Genomic DNA, 22,747 nt, shown 5'->3' with positions numbered 1-22,747 from the left:
ACTCCCCCACCGCCTAGATTGAGAGCAGATGTCCTTCTCATGACCCGTAAGACTCCTCAGCATCTGGCCTTGGCCACCTGATCCACTTCCTACCGCTCGCCTCCTTCCTCATTCTTTCCAGCCTCGCCGGGCCTCCTCTCTGCTCGTGACTCACGATCCTGAGATTGTTCTCTTCCTTCTGCTTGGAGTGATTTTCTCCAAGTCCTTCATCAACTTCAGTTCTCTGTTAAGATGTCAGTTTCTCTGTGACCTGACCTCCTACTTAAATTGCACTTCCCTGCCCCGCCCCACCCCCCTCTCCATCGCCCTCCTCTGCTTCGTTTTTCTCCGTGCGACCCGTGCTATGTTTTCTTTATTTGTTGAAGGCCGGTCTTTCCATATTTGTTGTCAGTTTCAAGGAGACCGGGATTCCTGTCTGTTTGGTTTGCAGCTGAGTTCCAGCATCCAGCTCCTGGCACTCAAGAGAGGCATTCGCCAAATATTTATGTGATGAATTAAAGGAACGGGGTGGGGAGAGGCCCGGGGGAGAAGTGCAGGGGTGCCAATGGAGAGTGTGTGAGGATGACTGCCAGGGGACAAAATGGCAAAGACGAGCAAGCAAGTCGACGGCGTCGGCAGTGGGGATAAAAAGGTTTCTGAGCAGGCGCCTTGATTAGAGCTCTCCGACAACCCCACAGAGAAGAAACTTGATGCCGGAGGTGAAGGGAACAGAGGGTATACAAGTTAGCAAGTTGCTGCGTCGCGGGTTCATCGAGGACATATCTTTCTTTCGGACTAAAACCTTTTAAGTGCTGTAAGGAACTTGAGGCCCACACAGCTGAACAATCCACAGGCAAATATGGCTCCAGGCAGAGCTGTACCTAGGACTCAAATGCTGTCAACAGACCCTTTTCTTTCTTTCCATTTCTTGGTGTTGTTTCTTGGACCGTCAGCACAGTCTTGAGGCCCCGTGGGGCTTCTGGCCCCACATTGCCTCCTCAGATGCCTCAGGGAAACCCTCCCGGCTTTTTGTGACCTCTAATGGGGCCGCACACCCATCCCACAGGCAGCTGTGGTAGTCTGGGAAGGGAATGATGGCGGCCTTAGACCAGCTTACGCATCACCCCTGAGCTAAGGGTTGGGGGACTTGGGGCATAACTGCTGTAACAAGAGGGAAATGGAAGCTGGTAATGGCCAACAGATGCCCGCTGCAAAGGGGTCATGAGGGCTCAAACTTGGATCACTGCAATGGAATGGAAGAGAGGGGAAGGTAGGAACAGGCCTCACAGAGATGAAATCGAATAGATCTCCTGGTTCTGCACAGGGAGGGGAAAGGACACAGAGAAGCTTGAACGCAACCCAGATTTTGAGTTTGTGTGAGTAGGGTTTGGCACTGTGATTAATGAAGATTCGGGATGAAGTGGGAGGGAGAGATTTATGAGAGAAGGAAAGCGTTTTGTTGCTTTGTCATCCCTGTTTTTATTAATAAAATTGTTTCCAGCTTCTCAGAGCTCAAGAAGAGTTGAGTTCTGCAAGAGGCAGGAGGCAAACTCCTCCACCAGCCCCCTTATTCTGTGAACACTTGTCCCTGCAGTTTTGAAGAGCCTGGTCGCTGAGGCCTCGTATGCGAGAACCAGACGGAAATTTTGTTTTCTGTCAATAACTTGAGTTTCCGTTAGTTGAGCTACCAGCTTCTATAGAGTAGAAAACCCAGTGGAGTGGAGTTCAGACTTTCCTCACACAACATTTTCACACAAGCGGTTTAACATGGTAAGGCCATCTTCTAACACGCTGTGGACTAGCCTAGGGAAACACTTGGCGCTCACCCACAGAATTCTAGTGAATGCCTTGTCAGATTCCAAAGCGAGAGCCTTTTCATTGTCCATGGACCAGAATGCGAGGAGGGGGGGAAGTGCAGGCTTCGAGTGACAAAATGACACGTGCAGATATAGTCGTCGGCATGTTTTCGCATGTTTGGTCTCTGCCAGGTACTGTTCTAAGTTCTCGACACGTAGTAAGTCATTTGATCACCCCAGCAACCGTTTGTGGCAAGGACCTCATTCTCTCCATTTTGCAGATGAGGACACGGAGACCTAGAAAGGTCTCGTACCTTGCCGAAGATCCTACAGCTAATAAACGGAACTAGGACTCAAATATGGTCTGGCTCAAGGGCCGCCCTCTTAATAAACCTATGTTCCAGAACTGCCCAAAACAATTATAATCTATGTCCGTTGTCTTGGCATAATTATAAATAGGAACTCTAGGAAGTGTCCCCATTTGGACGATAAATTATGAACACCATCCCTCTTGACCATGATGTCTTGCTTATTCAAAGCCAAGAAAATCTAGTCTAAGCACAGAGGTATCCAAGTGAGTAGGCTATATCTCCAGTCATAGGACGTGTGACAATGTGGATTGAGTATGACTTTTTGGCAATCATCCACTTTGTCCTAAGAATTAAACTGGCTTTATGGGTTGGTATAGGTTTGGTTTTAACTGGTGAACCACTCTGCTCTGTTACGACCTTTTAGGCTCTGTTTTATGTTACCGTAAAGTCGCCAGTGACACTGGTTCTCCCCCTTCTGGAATGGTTTGACTGACACCTCAACGTCTGGCCCCTCCAGGTTCCGCCAGATCTCCAGAACGAAGTCCTGATCAGCCTGTTGGAGACCGACCCCGATGTGGTGGACTATTTACTCAGAAGAAAGGCCTCCCAGTCATCGTGAGTATGCCACTCACCCCCTCTTCCAAAGCTGCCGTGGGGATTCCTCTTTCCTTTTCTAGAGAATTCAAGAGGTTTATGTAACTCCATGCAGGGTGACTTGAAGTGGAATTTTGGCAACTTCCTGGGGAATCTTGTCAGTCCACCTATCCAGAAAAGTGCTTCAGTATGACTAATCCACTTATTAAATTAGAACGTGCCTTATGGGAGCTTTCTGTTTCATTTTTGGCTTTTTCTAGCCCCTCAAGGTCTTTTTGACTGTGTTTACTGGGAAAAAAGAACTAAATCACTGGCAAGAAGCTCAAAGGACTGTGATGCACATCAGTGTTTCTCCTTCTAGAATCCTGATAGCTGTACTTACGTGCCCCTCAGGCTACGCCTGGACGCATCTTACTTGTGTCATTTATCAGCGCAAGTGACACGTTACCAAACCACAAGACAAGCCTCTACCAAGGCCTGGGTTCCCGTTTGAAATTAGAGGTGTGCGCCCTCCTGACTCTTCCCCTCTTCGCAGTTGACGTCCTTTTGGTAAAAACGCACACTGCTCTCCACATGCTGCCATGTTTGCAATGAGTAAAATGAATGCCGTGCCGTAGGCTGCGATTTGCCGCCATTTTGCCTCCAAAGGAAGAGCATTGGCTTTTTTACATTAGTCAGGTTTTAGGATTAATCCCAACTATTTGGTAGAAAGGCAGCACGTATGGGGGTGCTGAGCTTTTGGCAAAGCCAGTTAAGAGGGTAGTTTTGCATCGTTATCCAGGAGCGATGTTGCTGCCGTGACACCAACCCTTAAATCTGTGGCATGAAAAGTTGTCATCGTCTCATGAAAATGCCATTTATGTTATGCTTTTAATACACCGAATTGCAACAACTCTAAGACACATTTCTTCCCATGTTTTATCGTCTCTGAAACTGAGAGTCATCTGACAATCAATGGCGTGTCCTGATGTAATCCATAGCATTTTTCCTTTCTCGGCTCTGTATTAAATAATGGTATGTCCTATTCAATGGTGTCTTACAAATACCAACACGTGTTGAGTTGTCCCTTTATGTTGATGTTGAATTCGATAGATGAATTTTCATTTGAAACTATTTCACATGCACTTTTCAAAAAATCATCCTCGTGCCACTGATGATCAGGCCAAACACTTTGCCTGGAGTCAAGCCCCAAGAGCGACGAGTGACTAAAAATATATTCAAATTGTCTTAATGGGCTGGCATTTCATGGTCTTGCTCTTCTTAAATTTTTCCTAGATTTCTAACCATCATCAAGGTGTAAATTCTAATTTAAACTAACGCAAATGACTTTTCTTCACAGCAGATCTCGTATCACCAGAATTTTAATGAACTCACTCCTTTCCCTCCCCGCGCCAGAAAACAGACATGGTGGCATTTCTGTTCGTGAGTCCCTCGTTAAGCTGCATTTATGACGTTTCATGGGTACTCTGTGGGAAAGCTGGACAACACACACCTAAAAAAACCACTGATGTTGACTTGCCAAATTTCCGCTTTTAGATGGTGCGTTTAAATGTATAAATATTGTGCTTTGAAGAATGGTAGATGAAAGTTATTTTTATGTGGTTTTCAGGTATGTTCTTTGCATATAAAGGCCAAGAAGTGAACTTTTCTTTCTCTACTCTTAGGGAAAGGAAGCAGCGTATGTGTTAGGCCCATCCCAAGCTGCATAGTTATCTAGCCTCTCCCGTTCCCTATCCCTATAAGAATAAGAATTGTAAGGTCAAGGCAAGCCGACCCTAGGCCATGATCATAGGTGTGTGTCAGGGGTTCAAGGGAAGGGAAGTGAGCTCACTGGTGCTCCGTGGATGTCAGAGACTAGCATTGTTGAACAGAAAACATTTGGAGATGACTTTCTTAGTAAGGGAGAGAGGGAGTGTTTGTTTTCCTCTAGGTACAGGCCAAGGAGAAGCCCAGAAGGGTTGATAATGATGTCGTGAAGTAAAAATACGTAAATAAATACTTATTTCATCCTGGTTGTCTTTTGAGGTTTGAGAGTCCCACCCTTGAGCTGTAGAGAGTGTCTTCATACCTTAAACACGCTTCTCAAGCCTCACTGTGTATACAGATCAGCAGGAGATCTTGTTACAAAGCCCTCCTGGTGATCTGAATCAGTAGATCTCGGGGAGGGAGTCTGAGAATCTGCATTTCTAGCAAGCTCCCAGATGTGATGCTGCTGGTCTGTGATCCACACTTTCAATACCAAAAGCTTAAAATATCAGGCATATTCCTAACTTTAGGTGCCTACAGACTCGTTGAAGGAGGCCTTCAAGGATAAAAATAATGCGAATCATGTTAGGAAGTGTGTCACAGAGTGTGGAATGATATGTGCCGGCTCATTGGTTCTCAGACTTGCCTACCCATTTGAATGCCCTGGGGAGCCTGAGAATGACCATACCTGAGCGCCACCCCTAGAGATTGGATTCGTTTGTTCTAGGGTACTGTCTGGACATTAGGAATTTTTTAAATCTCCCCTGTGGTTCTACTGTTCTGCCACATTAGATACTACGTATTTGCCATCACATGGTACTATATTTGAGGCAGGTGATTTTCTGACATTAAAAGGGGGTCTTTGCATTGACGAAGGAAGGGAACCAATACTCCGGACCATAAATCCACCTGGAGTTTGGAGAAGAGAAAGAGATGTGACCTATCGTCTCAGCGATGGCTTCTGAGAAGAGCAAGGATTTGCAGTGAACTTTGAAGACTGGAGAGGTGTCAAGAGACCTGGACATTTGGGAAGCTTGAACCAGGGCCTGGACATAACAATAAATCCGTCAACTGGCTGTGGGCGTGATTAAGGAAACTGTTGGCCGGCACAGAGGACAGAAGCCCTGAAATGGCAGTCTTGGGGTGGCACTTAAATTAAGAAGTGATGGCAGCGAATTACAGTGACAGGAGATTGCTCTTAGCTATGTGGTCTTGGGTAAATAGATTCGTCTCTCTCTGTCTCGGTCCCCTCATCTGTAAAGCGGAGGTAAAACAGAGTTGTTGTGCTATTAGAAGAGTATCTGATTTCTAACGAATGCTTAACAAATGTCAATGATTGCTACCATGTTACTTCGAATGTCACCATTTTGTTCATTTGCAACCGCTTACCAAAGACTTGGGTGTCACTGCTTTCTACCTTTCTATCCACGAGACAGCAACCGCTGAAGGCAGTATGACGCAAAAGGAAGCCATCCGCTTTAAATTGCAGCGGTGTCTAAAGGCAAAGCCCGCCGGTACCGGCCTGATCCAGTCGGCATCGGGATGGCGGTGTTGGTTCTGGAAGAGAGAGAGGGGTGAGGGTGAAAAGACACACAAGTGGGAAGGTGACCCGAAGCCTCTGTTCTGTGCCATCGGCCCACATACCTAGATAAAGCTGTGGACTCCTGTGCCCCTCGTGGAGACTGCACAGGATGGGATGGGGAGTGGAAAAACGAGTTTTCAAAAGAGTGCAGAACCAAGAACAAGAACATGTTTACGATAATTTCTGTTCTGAAGGAGCAAACGTTTAGTGACATTTGGGAATTGAATGTTTTGTTCTGGTTGGAGCTTTTCCCTTCTGCGACGACAGCATCGGGGCGGCAGAAGGAGGACTCGTCATTTTCTCTCGTGCTTGTCCACTTAGATTTTTGGCTTCAACCAAAACGGAATACCAAAGGGAGATTAGAAGAGATTTATATTACTAACAATGCAAGACTTCCAGTATTTTCCTTGCTTGTCTGGAATATTTATTAGAATTATATGCTCTTTTCTTCAAAGACACTCAAAATAGATCCCCTTCCTTTGATTTAGGGATGTAAGGAGGTAGGGGATGAGAATGGAAGGTAAATCAAAGAGGACGAGGCATGTGGGACTCCGGCATTTGCAACAGAAGAAAAGAACCGAAGCAGGACCCGGAGCAGGGCGAGGAGAGTGAGGCACTCACGTAGGTGCCCAAGTGGAGGGTGTGCTACAGAGTCAGGCGTTGGGGCGCCGGGGTGGCGCAGTCGGTTGAGCGTCCGACTCTTGCTTTCAGCTCCGGTCATGATCTCACGGTTCGCGGGTTCGAGCCCCACGCCGGGCTCCGCGCTCTCAGTGCAGAGCCTGCTTCCGATCCATTCTCCCTGCCTCTCTGCCCCTCCCTCTCTCACGCTCTCTCTCTCAAAAATAAATAGTAAAACATTTGCAATAAATAAATCAATAAAAATTCAGGCATCAAAATGAACGATGTGGACCTGTCATATTTTTTAAAATCAAAGTTAACACCAAAATCTACGATGAGCAAAATATTAAAAAAAATTTTTTAAAGGCCACTGCCACGCCGAGCCACCGTGGACCCCAAAGCCAAAGGGAAAATGTGTATGCTGGCCTAAATGGAAGCAAACCCATCAGTGATGCTTTGAAAATACTTCTTTGCTATTTTATTTTTCAACCAAGAGAACTGCTGTTTGACAGTTTCTCCTGAGCAAGTAACAATCCTAAATAAGTTTTAATTAAGTTAAGCTGAACTAAATAATACAATTCTATCTGGGCGCAAATAAAGCATTTCACCCTAATATAATGATGTAAGTCCTAATGTGCCAACTTTTCAATTTTTCAATAGCTTTCAGCTGCTTTAATGTTCTGGGGAAAAAAAAAGCTAACCATTAAAAAATCACAAACAACCATGCATACCTATGTGGTATGCAAGGCTAAATATAGCATTTTCCTACTATATGGAACAAAATGGAAATAAAACAAATTTCACTGCGTTTGGGAGTGAAAGGTAATTGTTTTCTTGAGATTCTCCTCCTGTTGAATAAAACAAAATCTACCTTCTTCATGATGGAGGAGCGTTAGGCTTTCTCATAATTCAAGGCGTCACATTGAAATTATCAAATAAATATCATGTAGATAATTTCGTTTAACCTTTCAAAGACTGTCCTTGAAAATGCCTTCCTCCACAAAACCATGGAGCGCTACAAGATGGACTGTGATTTCAGTTTTCCTTTTCCTAGGATTTGTAAGGTCAAAAAGTTCTCAGGAAATTCTGAGAGACGAGAAATCAGACTTTCTCAGTATAGTATAACAGCAATGAACCCTACCCCCCCACCCCATGCACACTCTGTTCAAGAAAACCTTTTCAGGGGCGCCTGGGTGGCTCAGCTGGTTAAGCATCCGACTTCGGCTCAGGTCATGATCTCACAGTTCGTGAGTTCGAGCCCCGCGTCGGGCCTGGAGCCTGCTTCAGATTCTGTGTCTCCCTCTCTCTCTGCTCCTCCCCCACTCAGGTTCTGTTTCTCTGTCTCTCAAAACTAAATAAACATTAAAAAAAATAGAAAAAAAGAAAGCCCTTTCAGCCAGACAACTTCAGGAGAAATGCATGTGGAATAGGAAATTCCAGAATGAAAAATTCCAAAAAGCATGAATGTGCCTTTTACGGAAAGCCAATTCAAAACGAAGGGAGAATCGATCGCATCACCTCTTCCTCCGAACGCCTTTACGATGATTCGCAATTTTTATAAACTTGCAGAATACTAACTGGAAGATGTCTTATGAGGCACACTGTACAAAAAGGGACGGGAGTCAGCGTTGTTTTCTCTGCGCCTGTCATAAATGCCTCCGTGTGCCGTGGCTATCAGGAGGGAGTTAGCAAGAGCTAAAAATGAGGGGAGAAATTTCACCCAAGCCCTGGGTAAGTTCGAATGTCCCCGTGCGATTAATAGTGTGTGAGATGGGTATGTGCTCTGAGTCCCAGCAGACTGAGCTTTATCAGTTGAGCGACGAAGCCAAGGAAGAAGCCGACACGTGCTTGAAATCTCCAAGGATGTTTCTCGCTGGGGAAAAGCTCAGCAGGGGGCTGGGCTGCCACATCCGGTGATTGAACCAGAGTTTTCCATTTATCCGCAGAACGAGTTCTGTGCCTCCAGCTGCAGTGCAGGCCTGCCCACAGTCCCCTGCCAGCGGCGTGTTAACACCCTGACCTGGAGGGACCAGCTAAGGGTGAGAAAGCGCTTCACTCTCCATATCTATCTCGTGCGTATTTGGTTAGCTGAGACCGGCCGTGCCCGCTGTGCGTTCAGGTCTCGTGGAGGCAAACCCGCGTCGACGGGCAACCTGTCCGCTCAATTCCAAGACACAGAGGGCCCGCTACGCGCTTTGAAACCATTCGCTCATCTTAGCGAACCGCTGGTGAAATATTTTACACAAACAAATGCAAAAATTTAATTGCCTTCACTTGCAGCACTGAACTTAAAAAAATTGTCTCCATAGACCTGAATCATCTTAGAGGCAAATGTTAGCAAAGGCGATGGCGGTGGGGGTTCCGGATTTGTTTCCAGGTAGATTCGATGATAAAGCAATGGGATGACACCAAAGTTTCTTTTAGCCTCTGCACTGCCCGTGCGGTACGTGGGAGTCCTGAGAAGCGAATACAATGGTTTCGTTTCGTTTACCAACTGGCGGACTCCCACGTGCAAAGGCACTCCTCGCACGTGGGTTGTTGGGCACATTTGGCCACCGCCTTACTGACCTCTGCTGAGAAAACGAAGTGATGGGTGGAAACCGCCTTAAACACTTAAGAGGGCCATTGACCCCAAGTGTAAACACAGCATTTGACTATTGGTGGTTTAATAATGCTGGATACCGTTTCTCAAATACATTTTAGAAGGGTCTCAAGCCCTACTGCCTCGACTGCCAGAGAGACGTGTGACCTCCTCGTTTCCTCTAGGAGAGTCGTTGGCAGGAGATTAGTGCCCTGCCCGCCACCCAGGGAACCCTGTGTGAGCACCCCCTTTTACAAAGGGGTCGCTTTGCACGAGTGCAGTTCTGCTCGCGTCCCTGGCCGTGAGCCCAGCCACCCTCAGGTTCACAGCCTGTGTCCACTGTGAGACCTGCTTGCGTCTCTACCCGCAGGGTTTAGCTTTGGCCGCCTCCTTCAGTTTCTCCCCTGATTGGGGCCCCGGCTGTAGTCACTTTGGTGGCTTGACTTAGGAGAATGAACCAGAAGAGCAGAGAAAGGCAGGTTGGCTTCTCCCGCTCCCTCTCACCTTACCGATTCTGATCCGCAACCCAAACGCATTGGGTTATCTGGATGCCGTTGACGAGTGGCTAGGAGGGGCACACCCCCCCCTTTATTCAGCTGTGGCCCCAGCCACCTCCAGGTCGGGACCGCCACATTAACCGCCTCGGCCAACCAGTGCTGACGTCTGGGCCACTCTCTGTGCTGTCCTTCCTGATTTGACCCAACAGATCCTTAGCCCACTGTCCTATCTATGGATGAGGGAGGGAAGGTAGTTTGGCCTCGAGGTTCTCAGACTTGCCCCTGCGTCACAGATACCTGAAGGGCTTTTTAAAACACAGTTTGCTAGCCCCACTCCCAGATGCCCTTTCAATAGGCAAAGCCAGTTCACAGTCTGCAACCTGTGCAGCTGCACAGGGCCTCCATTGAGAAGAGGCCCACACTTGGCTCGATGATCTGCTATCGCCACCTGCAAATTCTTAATTTTTTTTTTCACCGGGGGCCTCCCATGTTATAGCCAGTCCAGACAGTAGGTCCAGAGCGAGGCTTGAGAACTCGCATTTCCAACAAGTTCCCGGGTGATGTTCCCCAAAGAACAGAGGAAGTGGTCAGTGGCCCTCCACCTCCTCCTCTCTCACCTCTCCTCCATCAGCTCCAACCACAGCCGTGAAAATGGAAGGGAAACGGTGTGGCAGCTCGGTTATTTTTGTTATTGTTACCACTGTTCTCTGTTTTATTCTGTTTCGGTTAAGCAAATGAAATGTTCTCATGAAGCCTTTTCCGTACACCCAATAATTAATGTGAGTGTGATTTCCCCGTCTGTACAGTCCCCAAAGAGCTTACTGCAGCAGCTTGCAAAACTATGCAAGTGGAACAACGTTGTAGTGAGTAATTTGAGAGGCTAGGGAGAGGAAAACGATGGGAAGAGCCATAAGGTAAGACGAGGCCGGGGTGGGGACACACAGAGGTGACCACAGGCCTCGGTACGGCAACTTGATGCATGCTTCCATAGGGCCAAAGTAACCTCCTCACTGGGCGGAAACCAAAATGTTCCTAGTGCTGAGACCCGCTACGTTTCTTCCGTAGGGCAGCTTTCTTTTTCTTTTTTCTTTTTTTTTAATTATTTTTCTTTATTTTTGAGAGGCAGAGAGAGAGACAGAGCGCACTTGGGGGAGGCGCAGAGAGAGAGGGAGACACAGAATCCACAGCAGGCTCCAGGCTCTGAGCTGTCCGCACAGAGCCCGATGTGGGTCCCGAACTCACGAACCGTGAGATCATGACCTGAGCCGGAGTGGGACGCTCAGCCGACTGAGCCACCCCCAGGCGCCCCCGTAGGGCACCTTTCTTTATGCACGCAACCCTTGGCTGGGTCTGCAGCTTATCATATCTGGCTGAATGTATTCTCTTCTCTATGTGTTTTAAGACAGATGAGCAAGACGCGAGACAGAATAGTTGGGATCCCCATGAGCTCAAATGCCACCGTTCCAACATTTTCCTCCCAACGTGAGGGGGCAAAAAAGCATTCGTGGCCCTGATGGTTATTGCGTTTGGGCTAATGAATGCACTGGGCTCTCTTCAAACACCCCACAAGATCAGGCTTTAGTCCTCACTGACTTATTCTTGCCGAGGAGACCTAAGACATTTTCATTAACGACGGGGGAAGCTGTCAACTAAACAGGGAAAACAACGGAAATTGGCCCCGTACTCTAATTTCTAGCCCTGGTCAGAACCCCGATTGTGAGCTCAGCTCCATGTTCAACCCATTCAATTTTTCTCATTTTCATAGTAAAGTTTCCTCAGCCGGAGTCAAATTCGTGATGACACAGCAGTGTCCATTTGTTTTGCTTTGTTTTTCCCCTGCTAGAATTTGGGAGAATTCCGCCTCGTTAGATATGGAGGTTGAATAGTTTCCCCGCCCCCCATTTCCAGCAGAAATAAAATAAGTTTCCTTTCTTTTTCCTTCATTTCACTGGAGGCCTCACGTTTCTGGAAAATCATCCTCGTGGTTGTCCTCTGGCTCTTTCCCATAAGATTATCTATCATCGGTTTAAAGAGGAGGCAAGGAAAGGACTGATTTATTCCATGTGGATAAGAAACTTCCTCAGCAAAAAGTGCTCGAGCTCCTGGCCATGTCAGTGACAGGCGAGGCACGTCACAGATACGGAGATGCTTTTCTCCTGGATGCTAACCCCGGCTGGAAAACCCGAGACTGAGCTAGATCCCCCTGTGAGGGCACGTCCTCTGTCCTGCGTGCACACAGCCCTTTCGTTAGGAAAAGATTGCTCGGGCGTGTGTTTACCTTCTTTAAGATCCCAAAGGATTTGTTTTGCAAAAATTAAACCAGAAGAAAGCAAAGGCTAGTTAAAGAGGAGCAAAGTGGGTTTGAGGGGGGCGACAGAAGTAGGTTCTGGAACTTTTAATCTGTCATCATTTCCCTTCAAGATGTCAGGGCCACTGTTTTGAGGAAGGTAGAAAATACAGATGCTCCCAGGTAAGCCTTCCAACACTCTCTTCATGTTCTTGACGGTCTCATTTTCCTGCCCCTCTCACACGTTCGCTGTTCTTTCTGTTGCTGTGACAACTTGTGCACCGATAAGACATCATGGATATGCTGATTAGCATGTTTCGCATCCATTTGTAAAAGCACTCGTGCCCTGTAGACTCATTTTCGGAGTGTTAAAATCCCATGAACTGTAGTGGCGGTCATGTATTTGTCATGTGTTTCGCCTCTTCATACGTGAATCTATTCTTCCCACCAGAAGCATCGTCGTCGTCGTCGTTGTCGTCACTGTCACAGGAAAGATGGATTTACTCACACTGAGTGTTCGGGTGGGGGAAGAAACGTTGTCCATAAAGCCATCGTGAACTTCACGTAAAGTTTCATCGTTTTATGTGAATTATTCAATTCAGGCTATTAAGGAACGTCACAGAGTTCTCTGCCAGTTTTTCCTTACTTAACAGATAGTGAGCATCAGACTTTGATTTTCCAGTGGCAGCGACATTAATGCAACAGGCATTTGAGCGATGCCCCCTGGAGAACACAGGGGTCCATGTCTGTTTCATCGTCCCCGCCTCCCTGGCCCGGACAGTTCCTGTAACGACTGTTGGGTTTCACTGCCCTCTGCTGGCCGTGTCGTGGAAACGCTTTCACATTATCGCTGTACAAGTGTCTGCTCCGAATTGTCTTTTGGTTTCGGCCCCTGTGCCCATCCATGCGTTCTCCTCCTGTCGTTTGTGTCACGGTCGTATCTTTTGAATCTGGTCACTAAGTGTTAACACACTCACGCGCTTGCTATTGTCTCCTTGCACCAGAAGCCCTGACATGCTGCGGTCGGAAGTTTCATTTTCTGTGGGAGGAAGGCACTCATCCACCGACTCCAACAAGGCCTCCAGCGGAGACCTCTCCCCTTATGACAACAACTCCCCAGTGCTGTCCGAGCGCTCCTTGCTGGCTATGCAAGAGGACGCGGCCCCGGGGGGCTCAGAGAAGCTTTACAAAGGGCCGGAGCAGTACGTGCTGGTGAGCCACTTGCCATCGTCGAAATCAAGGGAGAGTTCTCCTGGACCAAGGCTTGGCAAAGGTAACTGGAACCCGGCCGGCGCCGGCCAGATCGGTGACCCTGATGGCACGTGGCATGGCGTGGGCACTTGGACCTTCTCTCCATCCCTTCCTTGTTTCATGTTCCTGTACTTCTGTGGGATTGGCTGAGTTCTGGCTCTGGGAAGAGGAGGGGACGGAGGGCCCAGTCCTGGTCTGGGAGGGTCCCTGCAGACCCCGGCATGCGGCAAGCAGTCTCATGCCCAGAGAGCCCCCAATACTCCCACTGATTGTTCCCCCCGAGCATCTGAGGGACTTGATGTGTCCTCGCCACTGAGTTTGGGAGCATGTCTGCATGTCTAAGATGTCACCTGATTATTGCTGTTACTTTTACAAAGAGAGGAAGCTGAACCCACTATATAAGGAGACGTCGTGTGCCAAAGAGGTCTCCGTGGGAGAGGAAGATTTGTTTGGCAAAATAAGCATTCCATGGTCAAATATGTTTGGGGAATGCTGGGCTAACCGAGCTAATGGTTTCTCTATTGTACAATTTCTCAGACTCTTTAAAGTGGAAAAGAGAGTGTGGTTTACAGTCTTTCCCAAATTTATTTGACCACCGAATGTTTGCTTCTGTTCTTTTCCTCCACAGAGTAATCCCTCAGTGCCAGGGCTCAGCAGGACGCTCTGAGTAATAAATGGAAGACACATTTTATCCTACATTTATAATTTAATCCACAGAAACACCCTGAAAGGGCTTTGTTTGTTTGTTTGGTGTGTGTGTGTGTGTGTGTGTGTGTGTGTGTGTGTTTAAAGCATAGTATGTTTATTTTTATTTTATAAATAATCATGTCAAAAAATAATTGAGAAAATTCGTAATGAAAACAGTAACCTGGGGCGCCCGGTGGCTCAGTCGGTGAAGCGTCCGACTTGGGCTCAGGTCATGATCTCATGGTTCGTGGGTCTGAGCCCCGTGTCGGGCTCTGTGCTGACAGCTCGGAGCCTGGAGCCTCTTCGGATTCTGTGTCCCCCTCTCTCTCTGCCCCTCTCCTGCTCACAGTCTGTCTCTCTCTCCTTCAAAAATAAATAAACATTATAAAAATTAAAAGAAAACAGTAACCCATGTTCCCTTCAAGCATAAAATTTATTTTTTAAATGTAAAACTTTAGTTTTCATAGTCCTTGTCCAGATGTATACCTAACTTTACAGCTTTGTTTTCCAAAGTATAGCTCCTTTTGAATTAAGCGTATCTCACTTAAAATCATATCATTTAGCATTTTCCATTTTGCTCACATTCTTCATGGCCATGATATCGATGCATCATAGATTTACTATTCCCTTTCTGACGTATATAAATGATCTCTAATATTTGCTCTTTTAAATTAGTGACAGATTTTCTATACGTAACATTCTCTGCAACAACAACACAGGAACGTGCTCTGAAGAGAATCTGGCCGTTGTAAGAGGCCCGGCATATTCGGGTTTCTAAATACAGATTCAGAGAGATGTTATTCGACAACTTCCCACTAGGAAAGCTCTGATTTGTTAGCAGGTAGACTGAGGCACTCACTAGTTCTTTCTGTCTGTTGGCTATCTTGGCAAACTCTGGCACTGTGGTCCTCAATTTTGCGCACCGGGGGACAGGTGACGATGTCTGTAGGCATTTGGGGTTATCACGACTTGGGAGGGGTTGCTACTGGTGTCCAGACTGTAGAGCCCAGGGCTGAACATCCCGCGGCATGCGGGACCGCTCCGCGCAGAGAAGGATTCGGCCCCCGGTGTCACTGGTGCGGGAGCTAAGCAATCCTGTCCACTCTGTAACTGTCTCCCTGCAAACAACCCCGCCCCGAGGGAATTAGAAACAAGTCGTGTTGGTATCCCATGACCAGAGCACGAGACTTGGCGTCGGTAACCTGTTCTGCCACGTGCAGCCTGCAGGAGAGACGGAGCCTTTCGGAGTCCCCTCCCCTCCTCGTATGGAAACTAAGAAAGACAGGAGCAGTAACTCTGAGAGTTTCATTCGCTCGCCCACGTAAAGTCCTCAACACAGAACCTGGCGCGCAGTGAGCGCTCGACAAGGTCACAAGGCATCCGAACGGCTGCCCCAGGGAAGCACCCGGTAGACACTTGCTTCAAGAAATACTCATTGTGGGGCACCTGTTGGGACGAGCACTGGGTGTCGTATGGAAACCAATTTCACGATAAATTTCATATTACAAAAAGAAAAATACTCATTAGGATCACATCACAGGGTCGTAGCGGGGACTCTGAGATGGAGAGAACGCCCCATACGGCGCCTTCCTCTGCCAGCTTGTGAATGAATACAGGCAGGGGGTGAACCTGTTGATGTCAGCAGCGGGGTATGGCGGAGGGTAGTACCAGCAGAGGGACGGTGACTATTTTCCGTTCCTCCGTCTCAGTAACTGCCGTCAGAGCTGTTGTCATCCGTCACCATTGTATTCACTCCCCATCGCTGCTCTAGCAAATGACAGGTTAGTGGTTGAAAACGACACACACGTGTATTATCTTACACTTCTGGACTTCACCAATCCAAAGGGGTCCTCAGGGCTGTGTTACTCCTGGAGGCTCCAGGCTCCGAGAGGCCACCTGTGTTCTCTGGCTCGTGGCCCTTCCTCCAAAAATATAGCACCCTTTCTGCCTCCTCCTCATAAGGACCCTTGTGATCGCATCGGGTCTACCCGTCCAGCTAATCCAGATCATCATCTCATCTCAAGACTCATAATTTAATCACACCTGCAGTCCCTTTGGCGTATGACATCTTTACAGGTTCTGAGGATCATGACGCAGACATCTTTGGGGGCCCTTATTCTGTATACCACGACCATTATATAGAAAGCCTTTTGGTAAATCCCCAACGGACTAAGCCTCCTGAAAGGCAGGTACGCACCGTGTTCTGTCTTGTATCCGGCACGATCTTGAATGTGGTACCATGTTACAAAAATGTTTGTTGATTGACTTTTTGTTCGTCGATTTCCATTGTGAGTCACATACCTTTCTCTTTACACTTTTTCCTAGATATGTCAGAGGAGCCTTTCAATATCTGGGGAACTTGGCATTCAACATTAAAAAGTGGATCCAAAGACCCGGGAATGACAGGTGACATACTATCTTTTAAAGGCTGTTTATCGCACTTGCTTTCTAAATTAAGTTTCTTTACTTTTTTTCCTACTATCATATTAAGTATTTGTCAGATGTTATCTGGAAAATGCTGAAAATAGGGGGAAAACCATATAAAGCTATACTTAGCCTTTCTGCCAAGGTATGTCAACCGTTGACTATATCTCATTTCATTTCCTTTGCAAGAGTTTTTTATTATTTTTTTAAGGTTTATTCCTTTTTGAGAGACACAGAGAGACAGCGCGTGAATGGGGGAAGGGCAGAGAGAGAGGGAGACACAGAATCCGAAGCGGGCTCCAGGTCCTGAGCTGTCGGCACAGAGCCCGACGCGGGGCTCGAGCTCACAAGCTGTGAGATCATGGCCTGAGCTGAAGTCCGACGCTCGACGGACTCGGCCACCCAGGCACCCCCTTCGCAAGAGTTTTTAAACATAGTTACAATCATTCTGTCTATGCAACTTTATATTATCTGTTTCACTTCCATTTTCCAGTTATTTGCCATTATTATTGTGAAGGGCCACGTAGTGTTCCAGCCTGCATACGCCTGGTTTAAAACCCATTTTTTGGTTATTGTTGTAATAAGTGATGCTGTCAGGAACTTCTTTCTTGCGCGTTTTGTTCTGTATTTTCAATGAAGGACAGACTCACAGAATTTGGGAAAGCAAGTCATAAATCCAGAATAGGGCAGCGAGTCAAAATTAAGAACCTTCCCAAACATCCAGAGGTGCAGTCACCAGTTTGCATTTTTGCTCATTCGAAACCGCAGTTGTATTTATTAGTCTCATTTGCATTTCTTTCATCCCTTACAGTTTTGTCCCCCTTTGCATATCTGGAATTGTTACGTTTTACATAATGTAGTCTATGGCTCTTTGTTTTTGTGAATTCTTCCACAAAACTGATCTTTACTTAAGCGTTAATCATTTATATGCTTTTCTCTTTCATAGTATTTCATTATTTTAGCCCTTAATTCTTTCATCCATGTGGAACGTATGTTAATACACAGCATGAAGTGTGTAAACTGTTTTGGTTTTTTGTTCCAAATACGCGCGTGTGTGTGTGTGTGTGTGTGTGTACACGTGAGTGTGTCTATAGTGCATCTTTAATTTAGTGGCATCTGATCCAGCTGAATTTCGAACGGGTCCTTTATCTAACTACATCCCGTTGTATCCTATGAGGTGCTTTACTACCTTTTGCCTCAAGGATAAACTAGTCCCAGATGTTCCGCTCCATTTCCCCGTGCTATTTCAACTCTGATCAGTCCCTGTGTAAACGCTGCTGTCTCTTGCCCCAGTGATCGTCTTCTCTTTCCCCGCCTACTTTTTAGTAAATGAGAGAACGGGGCGATGGCGGTCTGGGGACATAGGCGCCAAGAACCCGTTTGTTCGCGAAATGCAGTCTTTTGCCCTCCCTTCAGTTTCCTCGAGCCTTAACCTGTCACAGGTTGATCTCTCCCTCACATCACGTCACAGTGTGGATCGTGCAGGGCGAGGAGGGGCGGGGGAGCTCTGGTCCACACAGCCCTTCAGGGGCTCGGGCCCCACCCAGCCGGTGGCTCCCCGGGGGTGTCTCCATCCCAGCCTAGTAGTGGGCGGAAGGGGTGAGCCCGGAAGACTCACAGGCATGTGTGTTTTTATTGGGCCAGGCCTAGAAATGGCTGACGTCACATCTCTGCCCCCTGGCTGGCCAGGCCTCAGTTATGTGGCCCTCCTAAATGCAAGGCAGGCTGGGAAATGTCAACCAGTCCTTCCCACGGGGCCAGTTTAGATTCAGTTCATCTGTTCCAATGGCTTTTACCGACGTCGTAGAAACACGAAAGCATTAGAATTTGTGTCTCCCCAGGACTGCAAATTGCCCCGAACAAGAAGAGAACGCTTCCTTTACCTTCCACGCTCGGAAAAGTTTTCATAGCCACGTGGAAGGGGCCTTTCCTGAAATAAATCAGTGGCCAGGACTATCTAGTTTGACAGCTAACGTCTGTCTTTGGAGCTGCGACGTGCACTGTGCCGGTGACCAAAACGTCACGTGTCATTTCTTTTACTAGGAAATATTTTACTTGAGGCAGCGGCAGCTAAGAGCCAACTGGGCTTTTTTGGGTTTTGAAGCTGCCAGTGGGAAGGAAATGACGGGACCTCCCAACGGGGATTCTGCAAACTAATTCCCTCTCTTGCCCCTCTCTCTGGCCTCCAGGTTCCTATGGAGACATTTTTGAAAGTAGCTCCCTGCGACCGGGGCCATGTTCCCTTTCTCAGGGGAACCTGTCCCCGAATTGGCCTCAGTGGCACGGGAGCCCCACAGAACTGGAACGTGGCCGGCAGGTCATTCGGAGGACTCGGACCACGGCCACCGTGGTAGAGTGCACGGCCTGCCCTCCCGTGTCGCGGGTCTGCAGCACGCCCCACATCCAGGGCGGCGGCAGGAGACCCGAGCAGGCCATGCCCAAGGCAGGGCGGTATTTGACTCTGGGCAGTGCCGAAGACCTCACCCAGAGCGAGCTAGACACTGCCTGGCCGCAGAGCAGAGCCAAGCCCTGGCACCAGAGACCTCGAGAGGGTGAGAAGCGTGACAAGAGGCCTCCTCCTCCTTATCCTGGTCCAGGGAAGCAGGCTTTGGCGTCAGCCCGCCAGCCTGCCGAGTCACTGCTGTGGAGGCCTCAGAGGCCCGAAGAAGGTTCCAGAACAGCTTCGGAAGAGCCTCGGGCCACTGAGCAAAACCCGAGCACTGCCTACTCCGGTCCTGCCGGCGATCAGAACAGCAAGACTTTGGGCGACCCCGAGTGGCTCGACTGGCAGAGAGAGCGGTGGCAAATCTGGGAGCTCTTGTCCACCGACAACCCCGACGCCCTCCCGGAAACGCTGGTCTGAGCCCACCCGAGTTCGTGCCCCCACGTCCCAAACAGCCTTCTTTCGCTCAGTAGGGACATCAAATCATTGTAGGGACAATTGGACACCTTCTACTTATTTTTCTTCTTTTACACTTTAAAAAAATAACACAGGAGAAACCGAGTTCACTCAAAGATAGAGAGCACTACCCTTGCCATTGATAATAAAGTTCTATTGCATAGCCAGCCTTAGGAGAAAACAAAAACAAAACCGGATGGCGACATCCAATCGAAAAACTACTCACTTTGGCTCTGTATAAGATAAAACTCTTGCTTTGATATCGCTTAATTGTATTTATGTGACTTCCGTTCTGACTGTTGTATATTCTGTAACAGATTATGTATGATAATCATATATGATATATTCACAGAAACAGAAGGAACCATTTTTTTTTAAATCACTTCACGCATACTAAGGAGTGAGATTCCATAGAATGTTCTAGAATATGCACAAGCAGGTTTCTGTGCTTTTGCCATAGCTTTTTAACTGGGGATAGCCCTTCCTTCAATGCCTAAGAAAAAACGCTAACACAACAAAACAAAACAGAATATGCCAAGCCATATTTTTATATAGTAGTGAGATACCAAAAAAAAAAATGTAGTCACCGAATGCTTTTTCATATTGAATATGTTTTAAGGAGAATATTAAATTTGATACATTATGGAATATATTTTTAGAATCTGTTTAGGAAGGTTTCAGTTAATCAAACAAGAGAAAGGCCGTGCCTAACAAAGAAAGAATAATTAAGTTGTCCTTCCCAGTTTAGATCAAATTCAGTTTTATATAGACCATATATAATATATATTTATAATGTATAATTTTTATGTATTTTCCAAAACTACAAACTGGAATCCAACTATAAAGTGTTTAAGAATCCAAATGGAGTATTCAAATTACAGAACGCAGTTTTTCCTTCTGCCCCATAATCAGTATTAACCAAATTATACGCAGTGCTTTGTAAAGTAAATCATGTTTGGAAAAAAAAAAAAAACTACAGCTTTGTATTGACGTCGTGCCAAAGGCTGAGGAAATGTTTCCTTCAGGAATTTTGTGTGTATTGTAAAATGCTCCTGCCACACTTCAGTTTGAAGTTTTTCAACCGCAAAACCATTTTTGACCAGCAGGTGGCGATTCGCTTCAGTATTTTCTGAGATTTTTTTTTTTTCACTTCATAAGGGAATGTGTATTATAGAAAAGGAATTTTTTTTTTTTTTTTATGGAACATGCTACTCTTAATCTTCATGTTGGCAATGAAATTTTCCGTGGTGTTTCTTCATGTTCTATCTTGTGCCATGATGAATAAAAAGTTAAACAGAGACTTTGTTCCCTGGCATTAAATCTGATGAATGAACTCACCCGCCATTCCAGACCTACCCTTCACTATCCACAAGTCCAAGTGCAATAGACAGCAGCACTACTATACATATGCAGCTAAAGAGCTGGTAAAAAATTATCAGACGGTTTGGGAACACTGATACACTTAGAAGTTTACAACAATCATTTCTTGCGAGTGGGGGTTGTGTTTAGCCACAGGCCGGGTTTCCGCCTGTTGGACAGGTGTTGCCAACACAATCCCTGTAAGGTACATCCGTCTTAAAGGCCTTAGATGCTTCATTCGTTTCAGCGGCCGGCTGGGGACTCAGGAAGGATTTGGCCGCCAGTATCCGGATCTTCCCGGGTGCCCGCACGCAGCGGAAAGTTGTGAACGAGGCTCCGAGCAAACGCTACTCGATTGTGGATGGCAAGTTGCTTTTCCGTGCCACCCCCTCTCCTCCTACTGACCCTGTGTTTTCCAGGCTCTGAGCGTGACTGTGACCTGGCCAGTTGTTTCCCCCCATTCTGGACTGAACTGCCTCGTGCATCGGGCCCTCTGCCCGCCAGGCTCTTGCCCAAAGAGTTTTATGTTTTAAAGCTTCCAGACCAAATGGCTCTGCGGTGGACGTCGGTGACACAAAGGGTAATGAAAAGTCTCTCCATCTGTTGATAGTCAGATCGAGAGTAGCTGGTCCAGGAAACAGGGCTCAGCATGTATTTGAAATAATCAAACTGAGTGTGTGTGTGTGTGTGTGTGTGAAAGAGAGAGAGAGAGAGAGAGAGAGAGAGAAACAATATTCACTCTCCCTCTCTCTTTGTGTGATTTAAGCCCAGTGGCCGTATCTTTAGCATAGCGAGTGAAAGCTGGGTTTTTAGATACCCTTATCACATTGAAAATAAGTTGTTTTAAAATACACACACGGGACCCAAGGACCGGAGTGGAAATTGAAGTAATTTGTAACACCTTGTAAATGACAGAACGCCTGACAAGAAACAAATAGAGCTCAGACGCTCTCAGGTTGGACAAAACCGTGGAGCAGGCTGTTCCAGTTTACTCCTGTGAGCAAAGAAGCGATGTCGCAGGTGTCTCTGCGTCTGTGAACACGAGCACTGCTTGTGTGTCTCTGGCAACAGGGCCAGAAAGATGATGGCAGAAATGGCCGAACGCGAGTTTCTCTTGATCCATCTAAGTGGCTGTTAACGTACGCGCGTTGTGGTTTGTCACAGAAAACACAAACCTCTCCCACCAGTGGAATTTGCGCAAGTTGAGGAAACATCTAGATAAGCCCGGCTTGCTTCTTTTCTCCTGCGCGTTTCACTACACACCTGCTTGGCAGGGGGACAGCATTGGGATTAAACGTAAGGAGCTGTCCGGAACAAAGTCCAGGCCTGTGGCGCAGGCTTCTGGCAGGCAGGGGGTGGACGAGAGACGGGACCACGGCTCGGCCGGACGGATTTCTGAAACGGGACTAAACGGGCAGCAAATGTTCGAGAGAAAACAATGCAAACCAAAGGCGAATGCCAAAAAAGGTGGAGAGTCTTCGGCGCAGTCGAGGCGACAGATGGCGTGGCGGAGACGGGCGACGGCGGATAGTGGTCCCTGGGGTGCGCACCCCTGGCCCGGTGAGGCCCCGCCCCGCGCACCGAGGTGCGCGCAGCACCCGCCCCAACCGAAGACCCCACGGAGGTTGCAAAAGGGTCAGGAGATCCTCGAAATTCAATTCAGGCGACATCCGTTCAGCCTAGAGTGACCGACTCGTCCCAGTTTGATGGGGACATCCCGGCTTTCGTGATAAAAAAAAAAACCAGGGCCCTGCCTCAATGGTCACGTTTTAGTAGAGGCACCTCGCGTGCTGTGTCTGAGATGTAATTATACTGAACACAGATTTCTTGTCCCGGATACGACACGGGACGTACTTCTGTTAGAGAGCCACTCACTGGTTACCTGACATTCAGTTGAACTGAGTGTCTCTTGGTAAGTCTGGTCACCCTCATCTGCAGCCATGGTACCCCACTCAGTCCCCAGTGGCTTGACATCTTCACTGAATGTTGCACGGGGCCTCCCCAGCCCTGAAGGACCAGCTGCATGCCTGCCACGTGCAGCCACATTCTCTCTAGCCACCAGCCACCCCCTGGTCCAGGGCGTCTTATCCCCAGCCTCCCCGGGATCCCAGCCTCCCCGGGATCCCACCCTCTCGG

General features: G+C 47.6%; 1 protein-coding gene across 7 annotated transcripts in view; it reads left to right on the top strand.

Annotated features, from left to right (window-relative positions):
• The window catches only part of ARHGAP6 (Rho GTPase activating protein 6), a 449,480-nt gene extending 429,353 nt beyond the window's left edge, over positions 1-20,127 (top strand). For all 7 annotated transcript variants that reach the window (XM_049643417.1, XM_049643421.1, XM_049643420.1 and 4 more), the window contains 4 exons: positions 2,604-2,701; positions 12,996-13,264; positions 16,255-16,335; positions 18,543-20,127. In XM_049643417.1, coding sequence (XP_049499374.1) covers positions 2,604-2,701; positions 12,996-13,264; positions 16,255-16,335; positions 18,543-19,216 — 1,122 coding nt within the window. In that variant the 3' untranslated portion in view covers positions 19,217-20,127. The remainder of the gene's footprint in view (positions 1-2,603; positions 2,702-12,995; positions 13,265-16,254; positions 16,336-18,542) is intronic.
• The last annotated feature ends 2,620 nt before the right edge of the window (positions 20,128-22,747 follow it).

This window comes from Panthera uncia, chromosome X (genome assembly GCF_023721935.1).
Source record: "Panthera uncia isolate 11264 chromosome X, Puncia_PCG_1.0, whole genome shotgun sequence".
NCBI lineage: Eukaryota > Metazoa > Chordata > Mammalia > Carnivora > Felidae > Panthera > Panthera uncia.
The sequence above is the reverse complement of the archived record's forward strand: the minus strand, read 5'-3'. Positions and strand labels throughout refer to the sequence as shown.